Source organism: Megascapheus bottae, chromosome 10, assembly GCF_031878675.1.
Source record: "Megascapheus bottae isolate mThoBot1 chromosome 10, mThoBot2.hap1, whole genome shotgun sequence".
In the NCBI taxonomy this organism is placed as follows: domain Eukaryota; kingdom Metazoa; phylum Chordata; class Mammalia; order Rodentia; family Geomyidae; genus Megascapheus; species Megascapheus bottae.
Window position 1 is genome coordinate 16,992,422 of NC_143518.1, and position 26,587 is coordinate 17,019,008.

The 26,587-nt window shown below is 35.8% G+C and overlaps 1 protein-coding gene across 2 annotated transcripts in view; it reads right to left on the reverse strand.

Moving 5' to 3' along the window:
* Window positions 1-26,587, reverse strand: part of Hmcn1 (hemicentin 1) — a 389,576-nt gene that overhangs the window by 78,686 nt on the left and 284,303 nt on the right. For both annotated transcript variants that reach the window (XM_090340222.1, XM_090340223.1), the window contains exons 50-67: window positions 24,048-24,221; window positions 21,909-22,022; window positions 20,763-20,908; window positions 17,003-17,153; window positions 15,527-15,721; window positions 14,388-14,501; window positions 12,305-12,492; window positions 10,310-10,406; window positions 8,736-8,897; window positions 7,712-7,825; window positions 7,415-7,617; window positions 7,041-7,122; window positions 6,783-6,914; window positions 6,250-6,399; window positions 3,632-3,791; window positions 1,624-1,748; window positions 1,282-1,465; window positions 292-389 (exon numbers count right to left, since the gene is read on the reverse strand). In XM_090340222.1, coding sequence (XP_090196348.1) covers window positions 292-389; window positions 1,282-1,465; window positions 1,624-1,748; window positions 3,632-3,791; window positions 6,250-6,399; window positions 6,783-6,914; window positions 7,041-7,122; window positions 7,415-7,617; window positions 7,712-7,825; window positions 8,736-8,897; window positions 10,310-10,406; window positions 12,305-12,492; window positions 14,388-14,501; window positions 15,527-15,721; window positions 17,003-17,153; window positions 20,763-20,908; window positions 21,909-22,022; window positions 24,048-24,221 — 2,589 coding nt within the window. The remainder of the gene's footprint in view (window positions 1-291; window positions 390-1,281; window positions 1,466-1,623; window positions 1,749-3,631; window positions 3,792-6,249; window positions 6,400-6,782; window positions 6,915-7,040; window positions 7,123-7,414; window positions 7,618-7,711; window positions 7,826-8,735; window positions 8,898-10,309; window positions 10,407-12,304; window positions 12,493-14,387; window positions 14,502-15,526; window positions 15,722-17,002; window positions 17,154-20,762; window positions 20,909-21,908; window positions 22,023-24,047; window positions 24,222-26,587) is intronic.

Sequence of the window (26,587 nt, forward strand, 5' to 3'; positions counted from 1 at the left end):
TTGCAACTGCACTGCTGGTATTATTATGTTTGTATGACAAACTTGTTTTATGTCTATATTGCAAAGACATTTTTAGAAACTATGTGTCTGATGTAGTGTAAAATTCTGAGCTACAATGGTTTCTGACATCCAGATAATACATTCCAATAAATATAGACCCCTTAGAAGGTAGTCTTCCCTAGTCAGTAGTATGCTTTTCTCCCAATTATTTCTGAAATAGAAAATTTAACTTCTAAATCAGTGAGCTTGTGTGTTAGTACGGGGCTTAAGGAAGACATTTCTGTGACATACCAAACACTTGCAGGCTGTAATGCTTGGTGTCCACCCCAGCTCTGTTGGAGGCCACACATGTATACACAGCCACATCAGTCACCTGAGCTCTCACAATCCTGTAAAACAATTTGATCCAGCACTTCATAATTTCATCCCACTCAGCATATACACAGAAAACAGATTAGAGGAGATGATTTATTTTGAGAAATTTTATTAATGAAGCTTGTAACCACTCCATACAAGATATAGATGCCTGAAATATAATTGACTTTATGATGGTAATGATGCAGTGATACAATGCCACTAAAATTGTAACCCAGTCTGAGGATAGTCATATATATGAATTCATCTATATAACTATCATCTATCTATCTATCTATCATATCTTTATCTATCTAAATAGAGAGAGAATGATGTTAACACGAAAAGTACATAATTAGAGCGGATATCTTTCTACCTTGTTGCCACATAATGCTTTAGCTGTATTAGCTCTTGGAAATACACATTTGATAACAACTATAAAGTATCAAATATTTATGACAACTACCATCTATTGAAGAATCACTGTGGACAAATTTACTAAAACATGAGTTTTTAAGTAAGAATTAAAAAAACATTTTAATCCTATAGTTCTTTTTTATTTTCCCTTTCTGAAAAATGTTCTGAATTGTATGTGTTGTGGGGGGACATAAATAATAGTAAAAGTTTAGGAGAAAGCATTTCTTTCTCTCTCTCTCTCTCTCTTTTTTTTTTTTGCCATTCCTAGGGCTTGACCTCAAGGCCTGAGCACTGTTCCTGGATTTTCTCAAGGCTAGCACTCTACCGCTTGAGCCATAGCACCACTTCTGGCATTTTTTCTATGTATGTGGTACTGAGGAATCAAACCAGGGTCTTTATACATGCCAGGCAAGCACTCTACCACTAGGCCAAACTCCAGGTCCAGAAGAAAGCAGTTCTTAGTTTCACTGCTATTTGAAATGTTTAGGACATAACCCTCGATAACCTAACCTGATAGCCTGCCCGGCAGACAGCAGTCTGATGTGGGAGGATAGAGGCAAAGGAAGTCCATTTTTCAGCCAGTTGATCTGTGGTGGGGGCGTCCCTGTGGCTCTGCATTCAATATTTATGGACGTATCCACTAATGCCATCAGCTTCTCGGCTTCTTCCTTATTGCCTCTAATTTTTGGTGGAACTAGGTCATTCGGGAAGTATAAGAGAGAGAAGGATGCATTAAGTACTCAAACAATTTCCATGACAATAGCTTCAATCTGCTTGCATTATAAAGGAAGTTATCGGTAACACTAGATTTAAAGCTAAGGCTTTCAGACAAAGGTGCTATTTCATATTCACCATAGACATTCAAGTTAAATATCCGGTCTTCTTCTCCAGCAGAATTGGTGGCCACGCATGTGTATTTCCCCATGTCAGATGGGAGCGCTCCATAAATATTTAATGTACTGCCATTGGCAGTCACCCTGTGGAGCAGGTCACAAAAGAGGCACTAAGATGAACATGGTAATAAAAGCTACAAAACTCATTTCACACTATTGTATTCTCTAAAGAAACCAGCACAGGAGTATCTTACAACTATCTCATTAAGTACATGAGAACCAGTTGTGTGAGAGCAAGAGCAATCGATGGAGATGTTGGACATTTGTCTAAAATTTTACAGAAATAGCTCTCATAACTCTCATACGTGTCACCTCCTTGAGAGAAAAAGGAAGAAATTCAACTTAGAAATTTCTCTGTCCAATTACAGGCAGAGACACCTTTTCTGGTATGAACATAGTTCAGTTTTCAATATAAGTCTAGAGTTAAATGAAAATTATAAAAGTTCTTTAATGTGAAGGAATGGAATAGGATTATTTATGTAAATGTAATGATTCAAGTGTGAATATATTTTGCAATTTTTTCCTACAAATTGTTCAAGTTTTTCTTTTGAATTATGCAAAAGTAAATGCTAATTATGAAATTAGATAAGCAAATGTATCTAAGTTCTGATCATTACCTTATTTTATTTTCTTCACATACCATTAACTCCGTGGGTTTTAAAAGGCATGTTATATATAATTATTTTAACAATAGTGATTTCATTAGCATTTCCCAAACTCAAAAGAAAATAGCCTGTATCTAACATGCCACATGTTACACTATTGAAAATTCCAACAATAATATCTGGGTCTATTTGTACTTTTCAAAATCCAAAACCTAATAATTTTATAAACTGAAAAGACAAGCTGCCCAAATCAAGACAAAATAATTGGCTCTATATAGTGAGAAGCAGTGAACAAAGAATCAACAAAGTTTATATAAAAATAAGCAAATTAGGATGTTAAAGCTAGGGGAGCCAGCCTTAGACTTCTAAGTTCAAACATTGCCTTGGATTTTAAAGTACCTCACCATGTAAAAAGAACTTCCTCTGGAATAAGGCCAATATTCACTTACTATTAAAAATATTTAAATACTTATTAATTAGTCAGAAATACTAATATAAGAGAAATGAAATGTAAAATGTCTCTACAACATGATTACTCAATCTAAAGACCACAAAATAAATTTTACTATCTAATAAGCCCAACGAAAATAATACTTATCAATACTAGAAATCATTAAAATTAAAATATTGGTTCAATATATGTTTAATAATGCATTCAGTTAATGTCTACTTACACTTAGAACTAATACAATTATAATTTGGCATGTAAATAGGGATAACTGTGATAAAAATCTTATAGTATAAAATTCTGGATTGCCTGAGGGAATTTGCTGTTGAAAGAAGCAGGAAGTCCTTCAGCTTCCTTTTTCTATCTTTTCAAGAATAGGGTAACAAGTCTCAGCCGAAAGTGGAATTTGGAAAAGATAGTGTAAGAAATGAATTGGGTTACGATATTGTATCTTGTCTCATCAAATGAGCCAAGCAGTATTGCATGCAGTTTGATGGTAAAGAACAAGAAATTAGAGTTGGGATTGCTTACAAATCTTTTCCAGGATGAAGTTGGTTTGATTTTAGTAGGAAAGAAGACTACTTTTTTATTTTATGAAATATATTTTGATATGACACCTCTGAATTTGAGAAATATAGCCAACAATTGTTAACTAACATGTTAAAGAAGGACTGGCCAAAGATATGTTATAATACAGCAATGGATAAAATTCACATACAAATATACACTTGAGTGTTCATCAAAGAGAACCAGGTCCAATTCCACAAAAATTGATCTTTTGTCCTCCTGAATGAAATGCTAGTTATACTTTAATAAGGTAGTATTTGGTACTATGATTCATGTGAAATTTGAAATGTAAAGCATTGTGGAAGACTTTACTATTTACAGTAAAATTATTTGTATTTCAAACATACCTGACTCTTTCTGTATCGCCATTTACTATGGGCTTTCCATCTCGAAGCCATTGAATCAGAGGGGTGGGAATGCCATGGGCGCTGCAGACCAGCTCCACATTTTCCCCCAGAAGGACACTAATTTCACTCGGAACTTCGGCACCAGAAACACTTGGAGGCACTTTGGAGTAATAGTTAGGAAATATTATTAACAAGGCATAGGGAAATTCATTCCAATGAGTATGACAGAATCATAGAATGTAGCATTTCTGAATTATATTCTTTCTAGATTAAGACCAACCATATCTTTATGAATTAGAAAGCTAATCAAATCACTTCTATATTACACACACACACACACACCCCTATATTTATATATATACATTATTTTCCCAGTTCTGGGGCTTGAACTCAAGGCCTGAGCACTGCCCTTGGACTTTCTCAAGGCTAGAGCTCTATCATCTGAGCCATAGCACCACTTGCAGCTTTTTATATGTATGTGGTACCAAGGAATTGAACCTGGGTCTTTGTGCACAGGAGGCAAGTACTCTACCATTAGGCCAAACTCCTGTCCCTTCCTGATATATTTCTAGGTTGATTATATAATCATAGACTAGGGATAGATTTACCTTATGGGTACCTTTTTAGACAACTGGAACTATTCTTGGATTAATTCTCCAACGGATTGTCCAAAATTAAGAGAGTATAGGACAGGGCCGGGAGTTTGGCCTAGTGGTTAAAGTGTTTGCCTAGCATGCATGAAGACCCGGGTTCGATTCCTCGGTACCACATACATAGAAAAAAGCCGGAAGTGGTGCTGAGGCTCAAGTGGTAGAGCTCTAGCCTTGAGAAAGTCCAAGGACAGTGCTCAGGCCCTGAGCTCAAGCCCAGGACTGGCAAAAAAAAAAAAAAGAGAGTATAGGACAATATGTTTCATAAAATATTGTCATAAGGAACATGAGAAGGGATATCAATGTGTGAGAAGTAATGCACCTACTACCTGATGAAAGTAACTGTAACCTCTCTATACATTATCCTGAAAATAAAAAAAATATTGTCATAAGGTCTAAGAAAAGTAGCTAAGTTGGTTACATTTTCCTCCATTCTCCCTATTAAGTAGTATTTATTCAGTGATTTTTAAAATTCTTTAATGATTTGATCAAGGAATAATATATGAGGAAGTTATTAACAATTAGACAGATAAAACACATGTTAGCTCCTATTTTGTATAGTTCCAGAGGTGTACTAGCCATAGCTGCTCTCAAGTCCCAGAAGCCAAGCTGCTCCACATTCAGGGACATCATGTGGATATATTTATACCAAGAAAGTGGAAAGTTACAGCTAGAAAGCGGGAACCTTTTGTTTAAAGGATTAGTTCTTAAACATTGGCTAGAACAATCCTGCACTATGTCCCCAAATATCATCTTAGGCTTCTATTATAGCTATCTCAGGACATGATGGGACATATTTGCAGAACTTAGAATAATAATGAAGTTACATCAATATGAATATTAATAAGAGACTTCCTGTAGTTAATATCTAACAACGAACATATATTTTCATAACATATGATAAGCAATGAATTATATACAATATAGATGCATTATCAACAGTCTTAAGATACACTAAATTAAAAGTCTGGTAAATAGTTGTATCACATAACCTATGGTTGCTATGTGTTGTTATTAGATGCATAAGCAAGATTGAACATGCTGTCTATGGTGCTGTATGTCAAAATAGAAGTTTTTACCTTCGTGCTTCTGAAATCTCAGAATTATTCATCATTAGAGAAGCCACTGATACACCTTACTTTTTATTTAATTTCTACTTTTTGGAGTTGGCTTTAGCAGAATAATGGGTAATATTCTTAATGCAATATATAATTTATGAGATTCTTTATATATTAACTGTAATATAACTTGGAAAAAGAATTTCAACTTAGTTTCAAGTTAAACTTTTTTAGTTCTAAGTCAAAAGTCATTATTCACAGGTTTACTGAAAAAAATTTTAAAAAATCACAAACCACAGAAACATGAATTTTCTCTATGGTGTTCAACATCATGCTGGAACACAAAATGAATAACTGAATATTTATTTCATGCCAAATATTTATTCATGTTCTTTATTCTCATTATAAATTATATAAGAGCCAAAATCATTTGAAACTGATCTATTTTCCTGGTTGTGATTATACTACAGTATAACCTTAGGAAGGAAATTGATTTACTTATTTATATAAATTAGAATATAAGTACAGGCTTAGTTATATAATATATTATGTCAGCTGAAAATGAATGATAAAATTGCTATATTTTATTAACCATACCTACTAAATTATTACCTCCCTATAGGAAATCATCATTATTCTCTATTTCAGTCCATATACTACAGGGAGGTAATAACTTCATTAAAATAGAACTCTACTAAAGATTTCTTGATTTCTACTATTCATTTTTTTATATTTACACCCATTTTTATGAGAATAGAATCTACAGATAAATACAGGACAACAACTGAAAATGTATTTGGTGACCTAAAGGTGTTTTGAATCAATTACTGAAAAATCCTTTTAAATAAATGTAAACTATTTTGTACTCTATAACAAAACCTCAGAACATGTCATAGTGTATGTGACATACCTTGGATCAAAAGTACATAATTCTTCTGGGCTTTCCCCTCCATATTTGATGCAATACATGTGTAGTTTCCACTATCAGAGTGCTGAGATCGGGCAATTTGGAGTTTGCTACCCCCAGACAAAATGTGAACTTCCAATGAGTCTGAATTTTCTACAAGTAGAAACAAAGCAAAATAAAGCACCAAGACATTTTCATTTTTTTCTGTCGTGTTGGGGATTTAATCTAGGTTTGGACAAGTATCTGTAGCTTGAAGCTTTTCTTAATTTTTGACATCTCTACAACTTGCCATAAAAATGTCGTGCTTTTCTTTTTGTACTTTTATTTTCCATGAGATGCTTTTTTGAGGAAGATATAATTCTCTTTATCCAATGACTAATCCTTTCACAGTGGGTCTATTTTGTAAATTTGTATTTCAGTCCATTTGGCTTTCTTGAACTAAGCCAGTGATAAACAAAACAAGTATGAGCTAGTTGATAAACTTAATGAATGAAGAATAAAGGAAAGTATGCCTAGGAATGCACATCTGTGTTTACCTAGAGGCTTGTGGTTCTTTAGCCATGCTATGGAGGGAGGTGGGATCCCTGTGGCATCACAAGTCAAAGTTACTGGGTTGCTGATTGTCTCCACCACGGCTTCTCTGTCAGGCCCTTCAATACTGGGTGGCACTGTAAGGAGTTAGAAAGAAATCATGTGTCCATATTCAGGTACTTGAGGACACTTTCTTCCATTTATATATCTGGGGGCGGGGCGGGCGTGGAAAAAATCCAAGTTGTATCAGAGGCAGATCTCACCATATACATTGAGGTGGAAATTTTTATCATCCCGTCCTGCTACATTTATAGCTCTACATACGTACTGGCCTGTGTCCGATACCTGAAAGAAAAAGATACAAATTGTATGTGCTCCATTAAGTTACCAATGACCAATCACACTGCTCAGGGGTGGATAGAATCATCCATCATCTGTATATTCAAATGCCCCAATCTGACCTGCCTTCAACAATTCTACTTACTTTGTGGTTAGACAAGCAAGTTCTGTGGCATTAGGTATGAATTTTTAAATAAATAATCATGCTTCACTGTAATAAAGGGAGTCTACAAAGTTCAGTGATATCTTCATAAACCATCTAGGAGCCAGGACATTCAGACAGGAATAAAAGATGCACCTCGGCTTTCTTGATGTACAGCATCTGTCCATCAGCCATAACCTCCATGTGAGTAGTCTCTGTTACCATCCGCCCATTCTTATACCAGGTGATGACTGGGGGCGGGACCGCATTAGACTCACATTCCAATGACACTGAAGTGCCCTCCCGTACATTAACTACAGAGAGGGACTCACTGCCTTGATCCTTAATGCTGGGGGGCACTGAGTGTAGAAAAAAGAAGAGATGATGATTATTTTGTTGTTAAGTTGCTCAGTTGTAATATGAAATAATGCTGTAAGGAGAGTAAAAACACACCATAAACAGTCAGGGAAACTTTCTTCTTGCTTTCACCAGCTTGATTGATAGCTATACAAGTATATTCACCACCATCAGAGACCTTGGCCCGAATAATCTGTAGAGTCCGACCACCTGCAGGCAAATATAATGCAAACTGAGGTATAAAACTGTTTTGATCACCACCTTATCGATAAGAAATGATACAATACATCATTTCTCATAGAGAGATATTTGTTTAGAGGCATTTACATTTAAAATGAAGGCTATGGCTGTGGATCACGTGGTAGAGAATCTGACTAGAAAACTCAAGGGTCTGTGTTTAAACCCCAGCACCACACATATATTTATATAATAAAAACTTGAACCAGTTTTATGATTCTTTATTATTGATATTAGTTTTTATTACCACAAACCAGTTATTTAAGGGGGGGAGACTCATTGTAATATTCCTATACAGACTTATGAAAGATCCCAATCAAGCTAACTCCTATTATTCTCCATTATCCTCTGCCTAATACTAAAATCTTCAACATTCCTTGCTCTATTTTCATGTATGTAGATGGAGTGCTTTGGGCATTTCCATCCCCAACCCAGCCTCTCTGCTTGCCCTCTTCTCTCTCTGACTCTTTGCCCCTGCAAAAGAGCCTCTTTTATGTTCTTTTTTGGGGGGGAGTTGTTTTAAAATGTGTACTAATTGCATTAAGGATTCTAGTTTCTAATAAGGAAAGGGAAGCTTGAGGTTGACTTAAAAAAACCAGTGGATTTATATAATAAAAATGCCAGTACTATTTTATACTCAGAATTATAAGCTATTCTGTTCTGATTTTTTTAGAGGTCCTTTTACTAAACAGCTCCACAAAAAACCTAAGTCTGTACAGTCATACCTTAATGGTCCCAAATGAGTACAGAGAGACATTTTCTAAGATGAAATAAGTGGGTCAAGACAAAGTTTGGCAAGAAGCAAAGCTGAAATGCCATTTGTATGTAATGAAAAAAATTAAGATGTTTTCCCAACCTATAATGCAAATAATAAATTGCTTACCAGGCACAATGAGAGCATTTGTATTTGGCTTGATGGGTTGCTCATTCTTGAGCCAGCTGAGATCAGGAGGGGGAAAGCCAGAGACTTCACAGGTCAAAGAGATGAAATTGTTCACCACAACAGTGAGATTTTCAGGGTTAGGACCAACCACACTTGGAGGAACTGTAAAAGTACATATGTATATGTATATATATGTATACATAAATACACACACATACATACATATATTTTACAATCAGACACGATCAGAAACAGATAGTTCTATTAACTAGTTGTAAGTCGAAACCCTGTACCCTAAGAAAACACTGAGTGCTGCTTTGTGAAATTGGAAAAGGAATCAACATTTAGTTTTCAAATGTTTGTTCTCTATATAAATTAACATGTATACATGACAATTATGTTTGCCCAATAAATTTTCTCCTCATGAGACTTCATAGCACAGTTCTTTCTGTCTAGGTCAGATTGATTTATTAAAAGCTTCAAAGGTTTTTACTGAGTTACTAATTATTTACCTACTCACTGTGCTAAGCACTGGGAATAGAAAGGAAAAGTTTTCAAGTTCATGCTACATAAACAGAAAATGATAGACTATTAATACTGCTGTCTCACACCAAAATACAAACATCCATCATGTTAAATGAAAGTCTTTTGAGGAGAGAAATTTTCATAAAAATTTCAGCTATTTCTAAAATGAACTAGAATTTAATATATGCATTGCTTACATACTATTTTTCATGAGTTCCAATGTAACATTCTGGAAGTAGCTTCCTCTCAGAAAAATAAAACTATTTTGTGGTAGGCATCCTATTGCCAGCTTCACAATCAAGGTATAACTTGTGGAGTGGTCTAGCGTGGAAGTTGAATTTGACAAGGTGTGCCAGAGACTTGGAAGGAATTATTTAATTCCACAAAGTGAGTTTTTCTTCTTCAGGAAATTAGTCCCTGGAGGTTGTGACTCACTATGGATTTTGCACGTGAGGGCACAAGCTGGTTTCAATCAGTACTATCATAAATTTTTATAAAGAGTTGAAGTATGTTATTTTGCCCCCACAAAAACTTGTAGTTACTGGTACTTTCTATTTTGACTTCTCTTTCGACTATGGAGGAGTAACTACTTCCTACTGAAGAAAAGAAACCACATAAAAATGGGCTTTGGACGACTGGAACTTTATAAACTATGGCAAAAAGAAGACAGAGAGGAGACTAAATGCAGGCTCTATATACTGATCAAGTTAAAAGACAGAAAGCCTGTCTATCTATTCTAAAAGATGGTTTGCCTGGGGAGCCAGGAATGTAGCCGAGTGGTAGAGTGCTTGTGTAGCATACACAAAGAGCCAGGTTAGATTCCTTGGTACCACATACATAGAAAAAAGCCCAAAGTGGTGCTGTGGCTCAAGTGGTAGAGCACTAGATTTGAGAAAGACCAAGGACAGTGCTTAGCCCTGAGCTCAAGCCCAGGACTGGCAAAAAAAAAAAAAAGAAAAAAAAAGAAGGATGATTTGCCTGCTTGTTCTGTAGTTGTTTATTTGTTTATAGTATACTCTACCATTTGTTTGGGAACTAAAAGCTCTTACCATGAACATTGAGGTTAAAGTATTTTTTGGTACTTCCAGCAGTATTCTCAGCAATACACACATATCTGCCAATGTCTGCTATTTGAGTATTTAGAATCTAAAGAAAAAAAAGGAACAAATTGGAAAATTTTAATAATTTAAAAAATATAAACAGTATATATGTGCACATACATATGTGCTTTCTGGCTAATACCAAATAAAAACAAGAAGAAATTTTTGTACATACTAATGCTAAAGCCATTAAAATAATTTCCAATCAGAAATATACACATTGATGGTGAACATTAACTATAAAATAATTCAGATTATGATTTCATTTTACTGTCTTTGCCTCTGGGAATGTAGCTTTTTGTTGTTGTTAATCATAGTTGTTTTTATTCTTCATACAATTGTATATTGGGCTGATATATTAGCCTTTGGGGAGTATGCAACTACTTATTATAATGTAAAAATCTCCCATGAACTCACCATCACTAGCACTAGAGAGATTTTTCCCAAAATTATTTGATATTATACTTAATCTATTTATCCTATTGTAATCTTGAAGTTTCTCCTCAGGAGGTAGAGAAAATGTGGAATTTGTGTTGTCCTTATGACTGATTTTGACCAATAGGATATATGGGAAAGTCATGGGGTATCATCAAAAAACCTATTTCTGTGCATAGGTTCTCCCTTTTAGAACTTGGTGATTCACTGGTGGGTAAGTCATGAGTAGTCTGAGGAAGCTGTGCTCAGAGCAGTCACTGCATCTAAGGCCCCAGTGCATGCCAGAGCCTAGACAAGACCATCTAAATCACAAACTCAATCCACAGCTCTATACAGCTGCAAGCACATCCCACTGAGACCACAAACATCACTCAGCCAATTGAATAATGTGTCTCCTTTCCAGTCATTCCATTTTGGTGCTGTTCATTTTATGCAGCAATCATTAGCTAATAAAGTAGATTTCTTTTATTAGCCACAAATGTCTGCCATCTTTTCTACCCTGGACACAAAAACATTGACGCATTTGGGTAGAGATTGATGATCATCAAACAAATATATCCTTGATACTTAGCTAATATTTTGAACATTCGTGAATATTTATAGATAGCCTGATTCTTTCTGTATAATAAATTCTGTGACATGTGACATGTGTCCTCTATTGGATACATAGTTATATTTTATATTCCTGTGCCAAATGAATAATATTTATTTTGGTCAAGTAATGATTTAATCTGTGTTCTTTTTTCTTCCTTTTTTTTTTTTTTGGCCAATTCTGGTGCTCAAACTCCAGGTTAGGGGCTGTTCCTGGGCTCCTTTCTGATCAAGAATAGTGCTCTACCACTTGAGCCACAGTGTCACTCCTGGCTTTTTCTGTGGTTAACTGGAGATATGAGTCTCACAGACTTTACTGCATGGACTGGATTCAAATTGTGATCCTCACATCTCAGACTCCCGAGATGTGAGTCACCAGTGCCCAGCTAATCTATCTATATTTTAATCAAATTTTGTTCTATTCTGCACAAGCCTGACTTTAGGACATTTGAGTACAGAAATATAGACATGTGCACTGGTGAACAACAATCCATCATATCAACGTGGCTTGCATTATTTGTTCTTATCAACCCTTTGCAAATGTTGGAGAAGCTTTAATCTTAAGATCCTCTAATACTTGGGATTGTATCACCAGAAATTTGGAAGACAGAGGATGGCAGTAATGGTTTATAATGGCTTTTATCACAAGTTATCAATGTACACATTAGGAGGCTTATTTATATGTACAACTAATTTCTAGGAGGATTTCTATATACATTTTTGAGATGGTAATTTCTAATAATGGAAACAGAGGAGTCATTTATGATCTCATGATTATTTTTGAAACTTGGATACCTTCCAAAGTTAACTTCATAAACAAAAATGTCTACAATCTTTATTTTTAATCTAGAAAACCATTATCATAAATACAATACCAAGTCAAACAATGGTACTGATTTAAAATTAGTGTCATCTTACCTGCATAATCCTTCCATTTGAGAGCAACTTATGATTTGCATCTTCCAGGACAGGCTGCCCATCTTTCTGCCAGGTGTTCCTGGGTACTGGGCTGCCACTGGCAGAACATTCCATCTGGGCACGATGGCTCACTAGCACAGTGACCTCTTCTGGGACATCACCACTTGCTCCTTTGATAACTGGTGGCACTAGGAAATGATTGCAGCAAAGAGATATGGACAGAAAACAAGTGTTTTCCTAAATAATTAGGAAATTGACAATGACTAGTTTTCTGACAGCTCATAAAAAGTCAAGATGATAATAGAGATGGAAAACTGAAAGTAGAAGCCACAATCCTAAAGGAGAATTTATACTAAATGAATAAAGGTGGTCTAAGCATGAAGTTTGAGTTTATTCTCTTCCCTCTCTTATCTACGGCTGAAGCCCAGTCTTTGCTAATACAGCCTGTCTCTCCTTTTTCAGCATTTTTAGTATGGCTTTTGGGTTTTCAAGCATAATAGAAGCAATTGTACAAAACCATGTATAAGGCTATTTTACCATCAAGATGAGTAAATTGTAGGATTTTTTTCTCTCTTTTCCTAAAATCAGTGTTGAGTTTTTGGCCTTGGACTTACTTTTGCTTGCTCATTTGGAGCTTGATCATTTGAGCCATGTCTCTAGCCTGGCTTTTTGATAACTATTTTTGGAGAAAGAACTTAGAAGACTTTTCTGCCCATGCTGACTTTGAACTACTGTACTCCTGATGTCTGCCTCTTGAGTAGCTAGGATTACAGACATGAGTTGCCAGCTCACAGCTAAATTATAGCTTTTAATTTGTACTTACAGTGTGCAGATTTGGCCTGACTTGCATGGGACTGTTTAGACTTGCCACCAATGGCATTAACATCAGAATTACTCCGGAACTTGGATATAATCCACATTTTTAGACCCCTAATAGACATCTCTAAAGAGCTACAGGGAGCAAGCTCACCAGGTGACCTTCATAAATGCTGAAGTTGAGATCTGGCTGTAGACTGTCCTACAAGTATTCATTATATTTAAAATACTATAGTAGCATCTATATATATGTAAGCTATGAAAAATTCCTTGTTGTCCATAGGAAAAATTAGAAATGTCAACTAAGTCAGGAATACATAGGATGGCTGCTTTTGTAAATGCAGCTAGGGAACTCCAAAATAAATAATCATTCTTTGGTTTTACAAGCTGGTTCCTTTTTGATTTATTCAGCTAAATATAGGATATTACTAAAAGCAGGGAAGAGGACCCTTGTGGTTATTCTGGTCTCCAGTAACGAGATCAAAATTTGGGAGTTTGGCCTAGCGGTAGAGTGTTTGCCTAGCATGCACGAAGACCCGGGTTCGATTCCTCGGTACCCCACATACATAGAAAAAAGCCGGAAATGGTGCTGAGGCTCAAGTGGTAGAGTGCTAGCATTGAGAAAGTCCAAGGACAGTGCTCAAGCCCTGAGCTCAAGCCCAGGACTGTAAAAAAAAAAACACTGCAAAGTAAATAATGGGAGTTCAATGTTCTTTTGAAATAACAATATTATGGGATTTTTTTTCCCCTCTGTCTATTTGCTGTGGGTGTTTACTGTTGGTGCGTGTTACAGTGCCAGGCCTACAGTGAACCACGAATAGGTATTTGTTAAATAAATCCAAATTTGAATTTTAGTATTGCATTTTTTACACTTCCTTACAGTATTCCTTTTAAACTGCTCTTTGTTTGCTCTTTCCCCCTTCTTCTTCCTCTTTTTCCCACTTCTGTCTGCCCAGCAGCCTCTTCCAGGCCCATTTCTGTCTTACCCCGCCCACACCTCATTGTGGGTGAAGTCTGGCTGATCTCTTTTGGTCAACTCTGGGACTTTTCAGACTCATGAGTCAATGAGTTTTTGGCTTAAATCATCTTGCTATCTGCGATCTGAATTATGTTCTCTGAGTTTGTTTATAAAACAATTAATTCCTTGGAGGAACTATTCTGATTATTTTTATAGTCTCTAAAGTGCCTATGGTAACAACCTGTACACATTAGTTCTTGAAAAATCTTTCTGAGTGAAAGAGTGCACAATAAACACAAATAAGCTTACAGAGGACACGAACGTCATAGTGGAGAGAATCTTCGCCAGCTTCATTCACTGCCACACACGTGTATCTTCCAGCGTCTTCGGCTTTCACCCGGGGAATCTGTAGCACACGCCCCCCTGAAAATACACCCCAGTGTGTTTCCTCCTCTGTGTGTTACAGGGAACACAGATCACAACACCCCACACCCACTGTCAGGTCTACTGACTTCCTCATGTTTCCTTGCAATGTTCTTATTCAATGATTGAATTCTAAAAAATTTTCAGCTACTATCTACTTTTATGCCCCACAAAAGGCCTTATTAAAAAGTAATCCAAGTTTGTAATATAAACCAGCTTTTTTGAAATATGAATAGTTTATAGTGAATGTAATGTAAACCTTCTATTAATTACAATAAAAATATATAGAAAAAATATTTAGTGTGCTAACAGAGTTTATATGTTAGGATGGGTTTAAACAGAACTTGATACCTGTCAAAAGCACATTGAAGCTTCAAAAATAATACTCTTAAACATCTTAAACATCTTTTCTCTCTATAAACCAGGTAACATCTCAATTATTTGAAACTAATAAGCTGAATTGCATATTTATAATAAGTTGAGTAACAACTCTTGAGAAAAAATGTCAGGATTTATATTAATAATGTTTTTTTTTGTTGTTGTTGGCCAGTCTTGGGCTTCAGCTCAGGGCCTGAGCATTGTCCTTGGACTTTCTCAAAGTCAGAGCTCTACCACTTGAGCCACAGCACCACTTCTGGCTTTTTTCTATGTATGTGGGACTGAGGAGTTGAACCTGGGTCTTTTGTGCATGCTAGGCAAGCACTCTACCGCTAGGCCAAACTCCCGGCCCCTGTTTTTATAAAACAAATCTAATTCTTTCTTTGTACTAATGAAGCAGAGGAGACACAGCAGACCCGGGGAAATTGTGAGAGATCCTGTAGTAGACCTGACTCTAATATTCTATGCCACTGTTCAGTTCACAAACTAGCCTCTAGAGCAAACCTATATTGATACCTGTGGCATCCAGTGGCTTCGTGACATTTAAATAATATCTCCAGAGAGCCATCAATCTAATTGGCCTTATAAAAGAGAAGAAACACATTTGGCAGCGTTTTCATGCTCTCATCATTAGTGTTGATGCTCACCTGGGAAGATCAACACTCTGTCACTTGAAGTCACAAGCTGGCCATCTTTGTACCATGTCAGCGTGGGAGGCGGAGCGGCGTTTGTCTCGCAGTGAAGAGATACGGGATTGTTGATGATCACATCTTTGGCTTCACCAGTCCTGCCTGTGTCTAGCATGTTTCCGATCTCCCACAGTTTCTGAAAACTTGGTGGAACTGTGAATGCATTTTGGTTACATGTAAATGATCAATATCAACCCATTAAATAAAGAATGTTGTCTCTCTTTTTGACAAGTGGTTGCAAAATAAACTGGAGACAATAACAGTATTTTCAAGAATTGATATGTGTGCCAACTCCAGTCTCTAGCTAAATGAACTAGCAAATGGAAATGGAATTGGTTCTCATGTGGCAGAGATCAGAGCGATGGGACTTAGGAGGGTTCACTGCAGCTCTCATCTCCCTGAATGCAGTTCTGGCACTTTGGAAATGCAAGACCTACTCTCAGGAGTGAGCTAAACAATACAATCATAGTAGGAAAAGATAATTTTGATGGACCACTGAATTATATTGCCTCAGTAGAAGGTATTTTCCAAGAATGTGCAAAGGCAAATAAATTCAGCAACAATCAGGATTAAAAACTCCATTAAGACAACAGGGGCTTCTCAACCATTCCTGGGAATAAGTGTTAACATTCTTGAAGGTGATTTGCCTGTACATCACAAACATTTAAAAAGTACCAAAAAATTGGAAACAACTCAGACATTTCAACAATAGAAGTATTATTACACAAACATTGAAATACCGAACCATTATCAAAACTCAGGATGAGGGTTGGAGATAAAGTCTTGTGATAGAGCACTGACATACCATGACTGAGGCCTTGGGTTCAATCCCTAGCAAGGGACCAAGAAAAGTAGTAACAAAACAATATTAAAACAAAACAGTCATCATTTCTCAATCACTTAACTAACAGCTAATAAATGTGACTTTAGCTTTGTGAACAAAGGCAATGATTTTTAAGAGAGAGGGGGGTTGGAGGTATGCAGATAACTCACTCAAGTCACAAAGCTTATATGATTTATCATCATCATCAATTTAATGTCTGACTACAATGTCTGACTTCTCTGAATTCTTTAGTGCTTTTCTGTCTTTGACATGATTTCGATTGTTAAAATGTCATGATATGATGTTAGGGGAATGTTAATGCATCAGAGAAGTTGGGATTGTACAATTTAATTCTATACATGAGGTGTGTGTACACTTAAAATTTGGAGTGGTGTCGATCAAGATGCATTGTTGTGCAATGATCTGAAGACAATAAAAAATAAATATTTGCAGGAAACTCTTCCTTTCGGAATTTCTTGAGTTTAAACCTTAAGAAAGGATGTTCTAATATTACCAAGAGGGGGAAAAACTCTTTGAAATAAACTGGGCCAGATCTCCTCCATTACTTTGATAAATCATGGACTAAATGTTATTTAGTAACTGTGTATTACCTTGAATATTCACGTCAAAGTCCAGCTCATCTTCCCCTGCAATGTTCGATGCTACACAAGTATACCTCCCGGTGTCTGATATTTGAGCTTCCTTTATTTGAAGTGTATGTCCGTTGGCAGCAATGGTAACGTGATCATCTGATTGAAGGAGCTGTGATTCAATTACAGTAATGTTAACAGCATGCACACCCTAAATCCTCTCAGACATTGAGCAGTTTTATGATATGTAATAAATGAACATGCAATTTTATGGACTCTATTCTAGTCCGTAACACTGATTAATTTACTTGGATTAAAATTTAGTTTTTGCGTGATAAAAATGATTCTTTACTGATGTTTACAGCTGATTTTGCTTTCCACTGTGCCAGGTATTTATTGGAGATGCATATATATATATATTTCTATGATTCAAAAACACAGTTCTGTTTTTCATATCCACATAACCATGTTGGAAAGAAGTTTATCTGTTTATTCACTAGTCTCATGTAGTGTTTTAAATATGAGTGTCTTTTTATGATAATTGTATGTGTTTCTGGCTAAATACCTTAATCACAAGAGCTTTCTTTATTTAAATAAAAGATTAAGCTTCCATTACTTGGTGCCATCTTGACTAAGATTTCTCCTTTGGCATACACCTCATACATTTCTTCCATGTTTTATTGGATTATTTGTCAGTTTCTGTCTCCCCAAAACTTACACAGGCAGTGATTTTTTTTTTGCCAGTCCTGGGCTTGAGTTCAGGGCCTGAGCACTGTCCTTGGACTTTCTCAAGGCTAGAGCTCTACCACTTGAGCCTCAGCACCACTTCCGGCTTTTTTTTTGTATGTATGTGGTACCAAGGAATTGAACCCGGGTCTTCATGCATGCTAGGCAAGCACTTTAACCACTAGGCCAAACTCCCAGCCCACAGGCAGTGATTTTTATTTGTTACATTCCTATCTGTATTTCCAGACCCTAAAGCAACATTTGGCAAAGAATAGATGATCAATATATAATTTAGAAGGCAATAAATCTTTAATAATATCACACATAAAAATCACCTTGAATACTTATTTGTTAAACATGACATGTGAAACATGATGTAAAAATCAATGTTAATAAAAATCTAAAAAATCACAGTTTAAATATTTTAAAATAAAAACTTCTGGGGGTGGGTCATAGTGGTATAATACTTTGGATTTGGATTATTGTTAAAGATCTGAATATATGACATCCCTAAGTGCAAAATCAATACATCGAGGTAACAACAACTAAAGTTAAATTAATGAGAGTGCAATCTGGCTGCATCATGAGCTCTAGTTCTACTTATAAATAAGGTTTTCTAGAAGGTAAGAGATATAGAATGACTCATTCCTCTTTATCACTTGTTGCCTGCATTTTAAAGATCTTCCATGTCAATCAATCACTGAGAGTAGTTTTATTGGATATTTGTATTGAAGAACATTAAGTGATGGAGACACTACATATTTGATTAAATTGGAATATATCACTCTAATGTTTGAAATTAAGTTTGCATACAATGTTTCATTACTGTATAAAATGAGATCCATTGTTCCATACGTATTAAGTTACCTGATTAAAAACAATGGATGATAGCAGTAGGAACTCTACATATATTTATTCAATAATTGTTATGGATTAATCAATATTTTAAGTATATTAACTGATTCTTTTTTAAAGCAGCACTTTCTATATATGAGAAAATTAGTGTTCAAGAACAGTATAGATTTTTTTTAAGGTCGCACAACTAGTAAATGATTCCCGAAAAAAATGGATGCAGATAAGACTGAATGTAATATAGTAGTTACTCTAGACAAAAACTAGTATTTGTTCAAATGGCAAGTAGGAGAAAAAATATAGCAACTTGAGCCTTCTGATTTTTTGTGGTTAAAATTAAATATTTTATTAAGTATTTGTATAAAGGGGTTACCATTTAACAAAGCAATAGTATTTGTAATGCATTTTGATAGCTATCATCCTTACATCAGTCTTTTCCATTGTTTGTATTCTTAATGTGTTCAATGTTTTAAAACATTATCAGATCAAAAGGTAATATAGAATTGTACCTTGTATTTCTTTATTATTCTTGCCTAGAAACTGATGTAAAAATAGATGAGAGTGCAATTAATATTTCTTATGTAAATAAAAATATTCAATTAGTTAAAAAACAACTTCTGTGGGATGTGTGAACCAAATTAAATATTCTATCAAAATTTATTGTGGCCAATACTATCAATATTATTTGTGCTTTTCTGTGCAAAGACTACAACTATGCTGTAGCCACTCAAGAGGCTGAGATGAGGGGTTATGCTTAGAAGTCAGCTTGAGCAGAAAAATTTTTGAGACAACATCTCCAAAATAACCAGGAGAATGCTGGGCTGGGGAAATGGCTCAAGTTGGCAGCACATTAGCCTAAAGAACAAGCCAAGCAAGCGCAAGGCCCTGAGTTCAAGATGTGATTTAAGTAAAAAAGAAAAGACAGGTAAAGAAGAAAATAATACGGCAAATACACAAAACTTTTTTCTCACGTTCTAAGTAAATGCTAAAAATTAGTAATTTAAATAATTTTAATTTCCAAGTACATTTGAAACTATAAGTTAACTATTCCCAAATGAGATTTTTAAGATCAGCTTCATCTCTACTGAAATTTTTGTGTATGCTTATGTGTATGTATATATATTGTAACTAAGCAAGGAAAAAGATTTATAGATTAAAATAATAATAGGAATTCAAAGGACCAAGGAATTATTTGTTTCCAAATAAACTTAAATGAAATTGATACTGTACCAAGTATGATTATAGTCAGAAAAAGAAACTATAAACAGAACCTAGTGGGAGTTCTATATTTTCCTCCGGCAATAGTTTCCAGATGAAATTTGCTTATTTTATATGAGATGAAGTTTCCCCCCACTCACTTCCAGTCTAGCAAAATCCATCTGGAATCTGAAAAGCAGAGCTCTATCTTTTCCTGTATCTTGAGTCATCAATGACCTTAAGTTCTCCACCTGGAATTTGACCTGGTCGTGTAGTTAATGATATGTAAAATGGAATAAACAGCAGCATAGCTTATTTCACATCTATTAAACAGTATTAACATCAGCTAATGACTCTATACTTGCCTATACCAGTACATATATATGGTATATGGGAGAATAGGCATTGAATGATAAACAGGTGTGTGGCCTGAGAGTGAGATCAGAGAATTGAGGATTTGCTAGTCATTTCATAGGTCTCCCTGCACTGTGGGTAACTATATGGATTTTCCATCATCTGCCTCTTAGCTTTGTCCTGTAATGCTCTGGAATATCAAAAACTTTACCTTTCATAACAAGCATTAAAGATGTTTAGAGAAACACTTGAATAATGTTATTAATGCTCATAGTACATACCCATCATTTGAGTCTGTTGTAGCACAATGTATTGATTTCTTCTCTATAGAAGTTGACTTACTTTGTGAAACCACAAAACAGACGCCCTGTTCCTCTGACTTGTGTAGGAGAGGGGGTCAGGTTTTCATACTGAATTGCTACTATTTCCAAGAACAATCCCGCAAACTGCCCAGTGCTAGACCTGTACCAAAATGGTTAAATGTCACTTCAGTTTTTTTTTTCTATTTTAGAGGTTTCAAATTCTAGGAGCAATGGGTTGTCTACTTTTGAAGGTCACAGTGATATGCTGAGTCACTTCTGCATGCTTTTATCTCAACTGGTTATTTTCCTCTTTAAGAAATTATCAGGGAATAAGAACAGTTGTTACTTGCCTGTCCATCCTTGTACCAGCTGAGGGAGGCAGAAGGGATAGCATAAGCTTCACATTCCAAGGTCAGGGTGTTGTTTACTTTGATCTTTACTTCTTTAGGGGAAAGACCTGGTCCCAAAAGGTCTCCTCTATTGATTAATGGTGGAACTGCTCAAAACAAATATTAAAGCATTAACCTCTGTTCTTTTCTCCAAATTGTATGACATAACATGATGATTATAACTAGTATCATTTAACAAGAAAATAAGGAAATGGAAAGCACATTTCCCAAACTGCCCTTCCACAAAGATCTTTCCAATAAAAAGCTAAGGAACAGTGAGGTCAACAACTTTACACAACAGCCAATTTCGTTTGTTTCAGATCCACAAAAAATAGTCCATGCTTGAACCATGAACTGTATTTCATCTCATTAAGGGTACCAAGTCGATGAAGAAATGACAATTAAAAAATACTCCTTTTGGGGCCGGGAGTTTGGCCTACTGGTTAAAGTGCTTGCCTAGCATGCATGAAGACCCAGGTTCGATTCCTCGGTACCACATACATAGAAAAAATCCAGAAGTGGTGCTGAGGCTCAAGTGATAGAGCTCTAGCCTTGAGAAAGTCCAAGGACAGTGCTCAGGCCCTGAGCACAAGCCCGGGACTGGCAAAAAAAAATAAATAAAATAAAAAATACTTCTTCTGTGTACAAACAGGAGTAAAAGAAGCTAAGAAGTGGATTCTATTAGTGGCAGTATTAGCCTTGCCTCTTGCTTAAATGTGATTGTGTATTGTGATGGTATCAGTTCTCCAAGGGTCTCAGTATCCTGTGGATTATGGCATTAGCATTTAAACCACAATTATGTACAGGAAACAATGATAACTTATCCCTCAGAGCAAATGACGAAATAAAATAGAGAAATGTAAGAGATCCCATTCCAAAAATTTCAACAAGAGTGTAGTGAGCAGATGTGATCTTCACATCTTTAAGCAATTGAGGTCATGGGTACAAGGCTTCATTCTAGTTCCATCATTCATTAAACAGACTGGATAACAAGAGTCTGTAATGATCAGCTTAAACAATTATGAACCCATAATGAAAAACAGCAACGAGAGAGTGAGAAACATCAATCAGAGAGGATAGAAAACACCACGTTCTTGCAGAACTTACTGTAGACCTTCACTTCATAATGCTTCATCATTTCCCCAGCCTCATTAGTGGCCACACAAGAGTATCTCCCAGCATTGTCTTCCTGTGCATTGAGGATCTGCAGAGTTCTCCCTCCTAAGATATCATGAAACATCAAAGAATCTCTGACCTCAGAATAGAGGATGCACAACCCACTGGGCATTTAGTTATTTTGGAATTTTTTCCCCCTTCTTTTATATGCCTGTTACGTGGTATATATTTGAGATAGGACAAACCACAGACGTGAGTACTGCATAGGGGGTGAGAGATACACAGTCCCAGTGGTCTCTACAGGAATGATTTCATGCCCTTTCTAGCATATCCCTATTCTGGTATACTTATTTTACTCTTTATGAATTTCTGCCTTCATCATCTTCTTCCTCTTGTCTGCTTAATCTATCAGTAGAGATGACTAGTATTATTACATAGCTTCTATGATGGTGTCTTCTTCCTAACAAAACCTTCATGGATACTCCAATGTCTCACACATGATGTTTAAACTCTTTAATCATTGCATTCAATTCATGGTTCCAACTTTCTGACTTTACCTCCAGCCACTCTCTGCCAACACTAATTCAGACACATCTCTTTCAGGTAGTCTATGGGAAGTCTATTACTTATTATTACGTGTCCATTCTTATTTTATACCTTTGCTACACTTGCCATCCTGATGGACTTGAACTCTCTGCCCTACTCCCTACCAATTGGATAAACTTTGGAACTTCCTTTGAAATCTGATCTATTTGATGACTAAGCAACAAGGCCTTTTCTCGTCACTTCTGACCCTAGGTAGTCATCTCTGCTTTTAGAAATCTTATAACTATGTTGTCCTTTTCTCAGTAGAAACTTTGGGCTCTCCTAGAAGAGAACAAAACTTAGATAAATAAGGCTATATAGTATGACACTAAATGAAAGGACTTCCAGGTTATAGAAACAAAAGCCATATAATGAATGATTGTTGTCCTTAATGTACTATGTTATCTCTCATCTCTTTTGCTGTCCTTTGGTTATCTCATATTGTTACAGTATTTTACCTTGTTATCTGATATATTGTATATATGCTTATTTGGTTATTTGAAATAAGATAGGGAAGCCGGGAAAGCAAGATGAGGGGCAGAGGTGGGGGGAGGGAAATGGGGACCAAGACATGAGAAAGGGCATCAATGTTTGTGAAGTAATGCAAAGTAATGCATCTTCTATCTCGTGAATATAATGTACCCCTTCTATTAATTACAATAAAAATATATATGGAAAACAAAAAAAGAAATCTTATAACTATTCAAGCTTTCATATCGTGTGTGTGTGTGTGTGTGTGTGTGTGTGTGTGTGTGTGTGTGTGTGTGTGTGTGCCTGCCAGCCCTAGGGCTTAAACTCAGAGAGAGGGTGATATTCCTGAACATTTTTTCCCCTTCCAGGCTACCATTTGAGCTACAGACCTATTGTCAAGCTTTTTTTTTTGGTGATTTTAAATGTCTGAAGCTGGCTTTGAACTAAGAGCCTCAGGCATCAGCTTCCTATGAGCTAGGACTAAGGACATGAGCCATAGGTACATAGCTACACCTCAGAATCTTGACTTCTGATTATTCCTGTTGTTACTAAGCTTCTCTTGTGTTTTCTTTCCTTCACATAGGTCCTCAGATTTCTTAAGACTAATAATTATACTTTTTAGTCTTTTTTTACTTATATAGATATAGCTGGCTTTAAAGAGGAATAGCTCAATCTAAATGCTCTTTTAAAGTTCATTTTAATAAGTTGAATTGAGTTCCTATCCTTCAGGCATTTTACAACCTGAGATATTTTAGCAACTAATTATATTGGGGCCATTTTAAACTTTAAATATTTTATAAAAAAGTAAATTTTGGTATTTTTAGATTAGAGGTGTATATATATATTAGATATATAAAAAATTTTCGGTATTTTTAAATTTTAGGTATATATAGACATATAGGTATGTACACCTATATATATATTATATACATACATACATAAAAAAGGAATACATTAATGGGATATAATACAATGGATAGTGTAAGTTCTTTTATGAAAATAGCCAATGATTCTACTTTCCTACAGTAGTAAATGGCCCAGATACTTGTTGGGTAGCTGAAGTAAGTTCATTACCTGGAAGAATGCGAATATTTCGGTTGGATTCTAGAGGGGCTCCATCCTTAAACCAGGTGATAGTAGCTGGAGGATATGAGTATGCTTCACACACCAGAGATGTGGGGCTGTTAAGGATAACAATTACATCTTCAGGGATGCCATCGCTATCTACTCCAGCTATTGTGGGTGATACTGGGGAAAAAACACATGTTAAATTTGGTTAATGAAATAAACTTAGAAGCTTCCTTGCTTAGAAAACTAATAACAACAGATGCTGGAGGGGATGTGGCCAGGAGGGATCACTACTACACTGTTGGTGGGAGTGCAAACTCGTTCAACCACTATGGAAAGCAGTATGGCAGTTCCTCAAAAGACTAAACATAGAGCTCCCCTATAACCCAGAAATTCCACTACTTGGCATTTACCCAATCATCCAGAAACAAAGACATACTAAATCCACCAGCACAACAATGTTCATTGCAGCACTATTTACCATAGCAAAGATATGGAACCAATCTAGATGTCCCTCAGTTGATGAGCGGATCAACAAGATGTGGTATTTGTACACAATGGAATTCTATGCTGCTGTCAGAAAGAATGACATTGCCCCATTTGTTAGGAAATGGAAAGACTTAGAAAAAATCATATTAAGTGAAGTAAGCCAGACTCAAAGGAACATAGGCTCAATGGTTTCCCTCACTTGTCATAATCAGTAGAAACCCTAGGCTCTCCTAGCAGAGATTTGCAATAGAGCAAAACGTTGATACAAAAGGCCATATAGCAGACTCAAAGGAACTTAGGCTCAATGGTTTCCCTCATTCGTCATAATCAGTAGAAACCTTGGGCTCTACTAGCAGAGATTTGCAATAGAGCAAAATCTTGATACATAAGGACATATATATAATGTGAAGCTAATTGAAAGGACCTCCAGGATAGTGAAACAAAAGCCAATAATGAATGATTGTTGTCCTTAATGTACTATGTTGTCTCTCATCTCCTTTGCTGTCCCTTGGTTATCTCATATTGGTATAGTATCTCACTTTGTTATCTGATATATTGAATTTATTTGTATTTGGATATTTGAAATTTGATAGGGAAGGGGGGAAAACCAAGACGGGTGGGGTGTGGGGGGGGAGGGAAATGGGTACCAAGACATGTGAAAGGGTATCAATGTATGTGAATTAATGCACCTTCTATCTGGCAAATATCATGTAACCCTTTTACTAATTACAATAAAAAATAAAAATAAAAAAAAACAAAGGGCCATATAGTAGGACACTAAATGAAAGGATCTCTAGGATATAGAAACATAAGCCATATAATGAATGATTGTTGTTCTTAAGGTACTATGTTATCTCTCATCTCTTTTGCTGTCCCTTGGTTATCTCATATTGTTACAGTATCTCACTTTGTTACCTGATATATCGGATATATTTGTATTTGGTTATTTGAAATTGGACAGGGAACGGGGGAAAACAAGATGAGGGGTGGGGATGGGGGGAGGGAAATGGGGACCAAGACATGTGAAAGGGTATCAATGTATGGGAATTAGTGCACCATCTATCTGGCAAATATCATGTAACCCTTCTATTAATTACAATAAAAATATATGAAAAAAGAAGTTTCCTTGCTTATGCATTTCTAAATTGCCATGATATTTACTGATATAATTCCAAAAAAAGTTACAAAAGTTATTAGTGTTCTTAGTGTTCTTAGTTTATTTCAAAGCAATAATGTCCTTCAACAAAAAAAATAACTCACAGGGTAATGGAGGGGAGGACATATAAAAAGGAAATCACAACATACATGGGAGGACAGTGAGTGAATACTACTGAAAGGCAAAAGGAATGCCCAAAGCCAGTGAAGAGTATATAGTGTGAAGGATCTTACTAGGGAGGAGGTTTTAAAGTCAGCCTTAAGGAAGAGTGGTATCTGCAGCTGAAAAAAAGATGCCAATAAATAGAAGGCATTCACTGGAAGCAGAGTGGTAGAACGCAGTGAAGAGCAGGTGGGAAAGAGCAAAGATTACACTGGACCAGTATACTGGAAGCAAGTGTAAAAGAGACCTGTATATTTATTGCCTAAGAGAAAGGAGAGCTAAAGAAGAGTACTGAGGGCAAGAATAAGGAGAAGGAACCAACTAACGAGACACTTAGTGGAACTTAATGGTTAGGACTCATGAAAGGATTTGGTGAAGTAGGGTAAAAGAAACTGAAGTCAAAGAACACCTTACAAATTATTTTCCTTGGAAACATAGTTAAACTGCATTGTAAAACATGTAAAATGCATAGAAAACTTTTCCCATTCAAGAGAGGAAGAGTTTTTTCACTCATAAATCTTTTTTTTATATTTTAAGTCTTATAGTCTAGATTGAAATTGTGACATAATATCATATAGAATTTGAAACTTTCTAAAAAAGATCTGGGTTGCAAGTGTGGATTTAAAGTCACAAGTGTATAGGAGATCATATTTAAACATCTGGGAATGAATTGTATTACTTTAAGAGAGTATCCAGGTAAAAAGACCCATGACATAAAAAATAAAATTATAGAGATCAC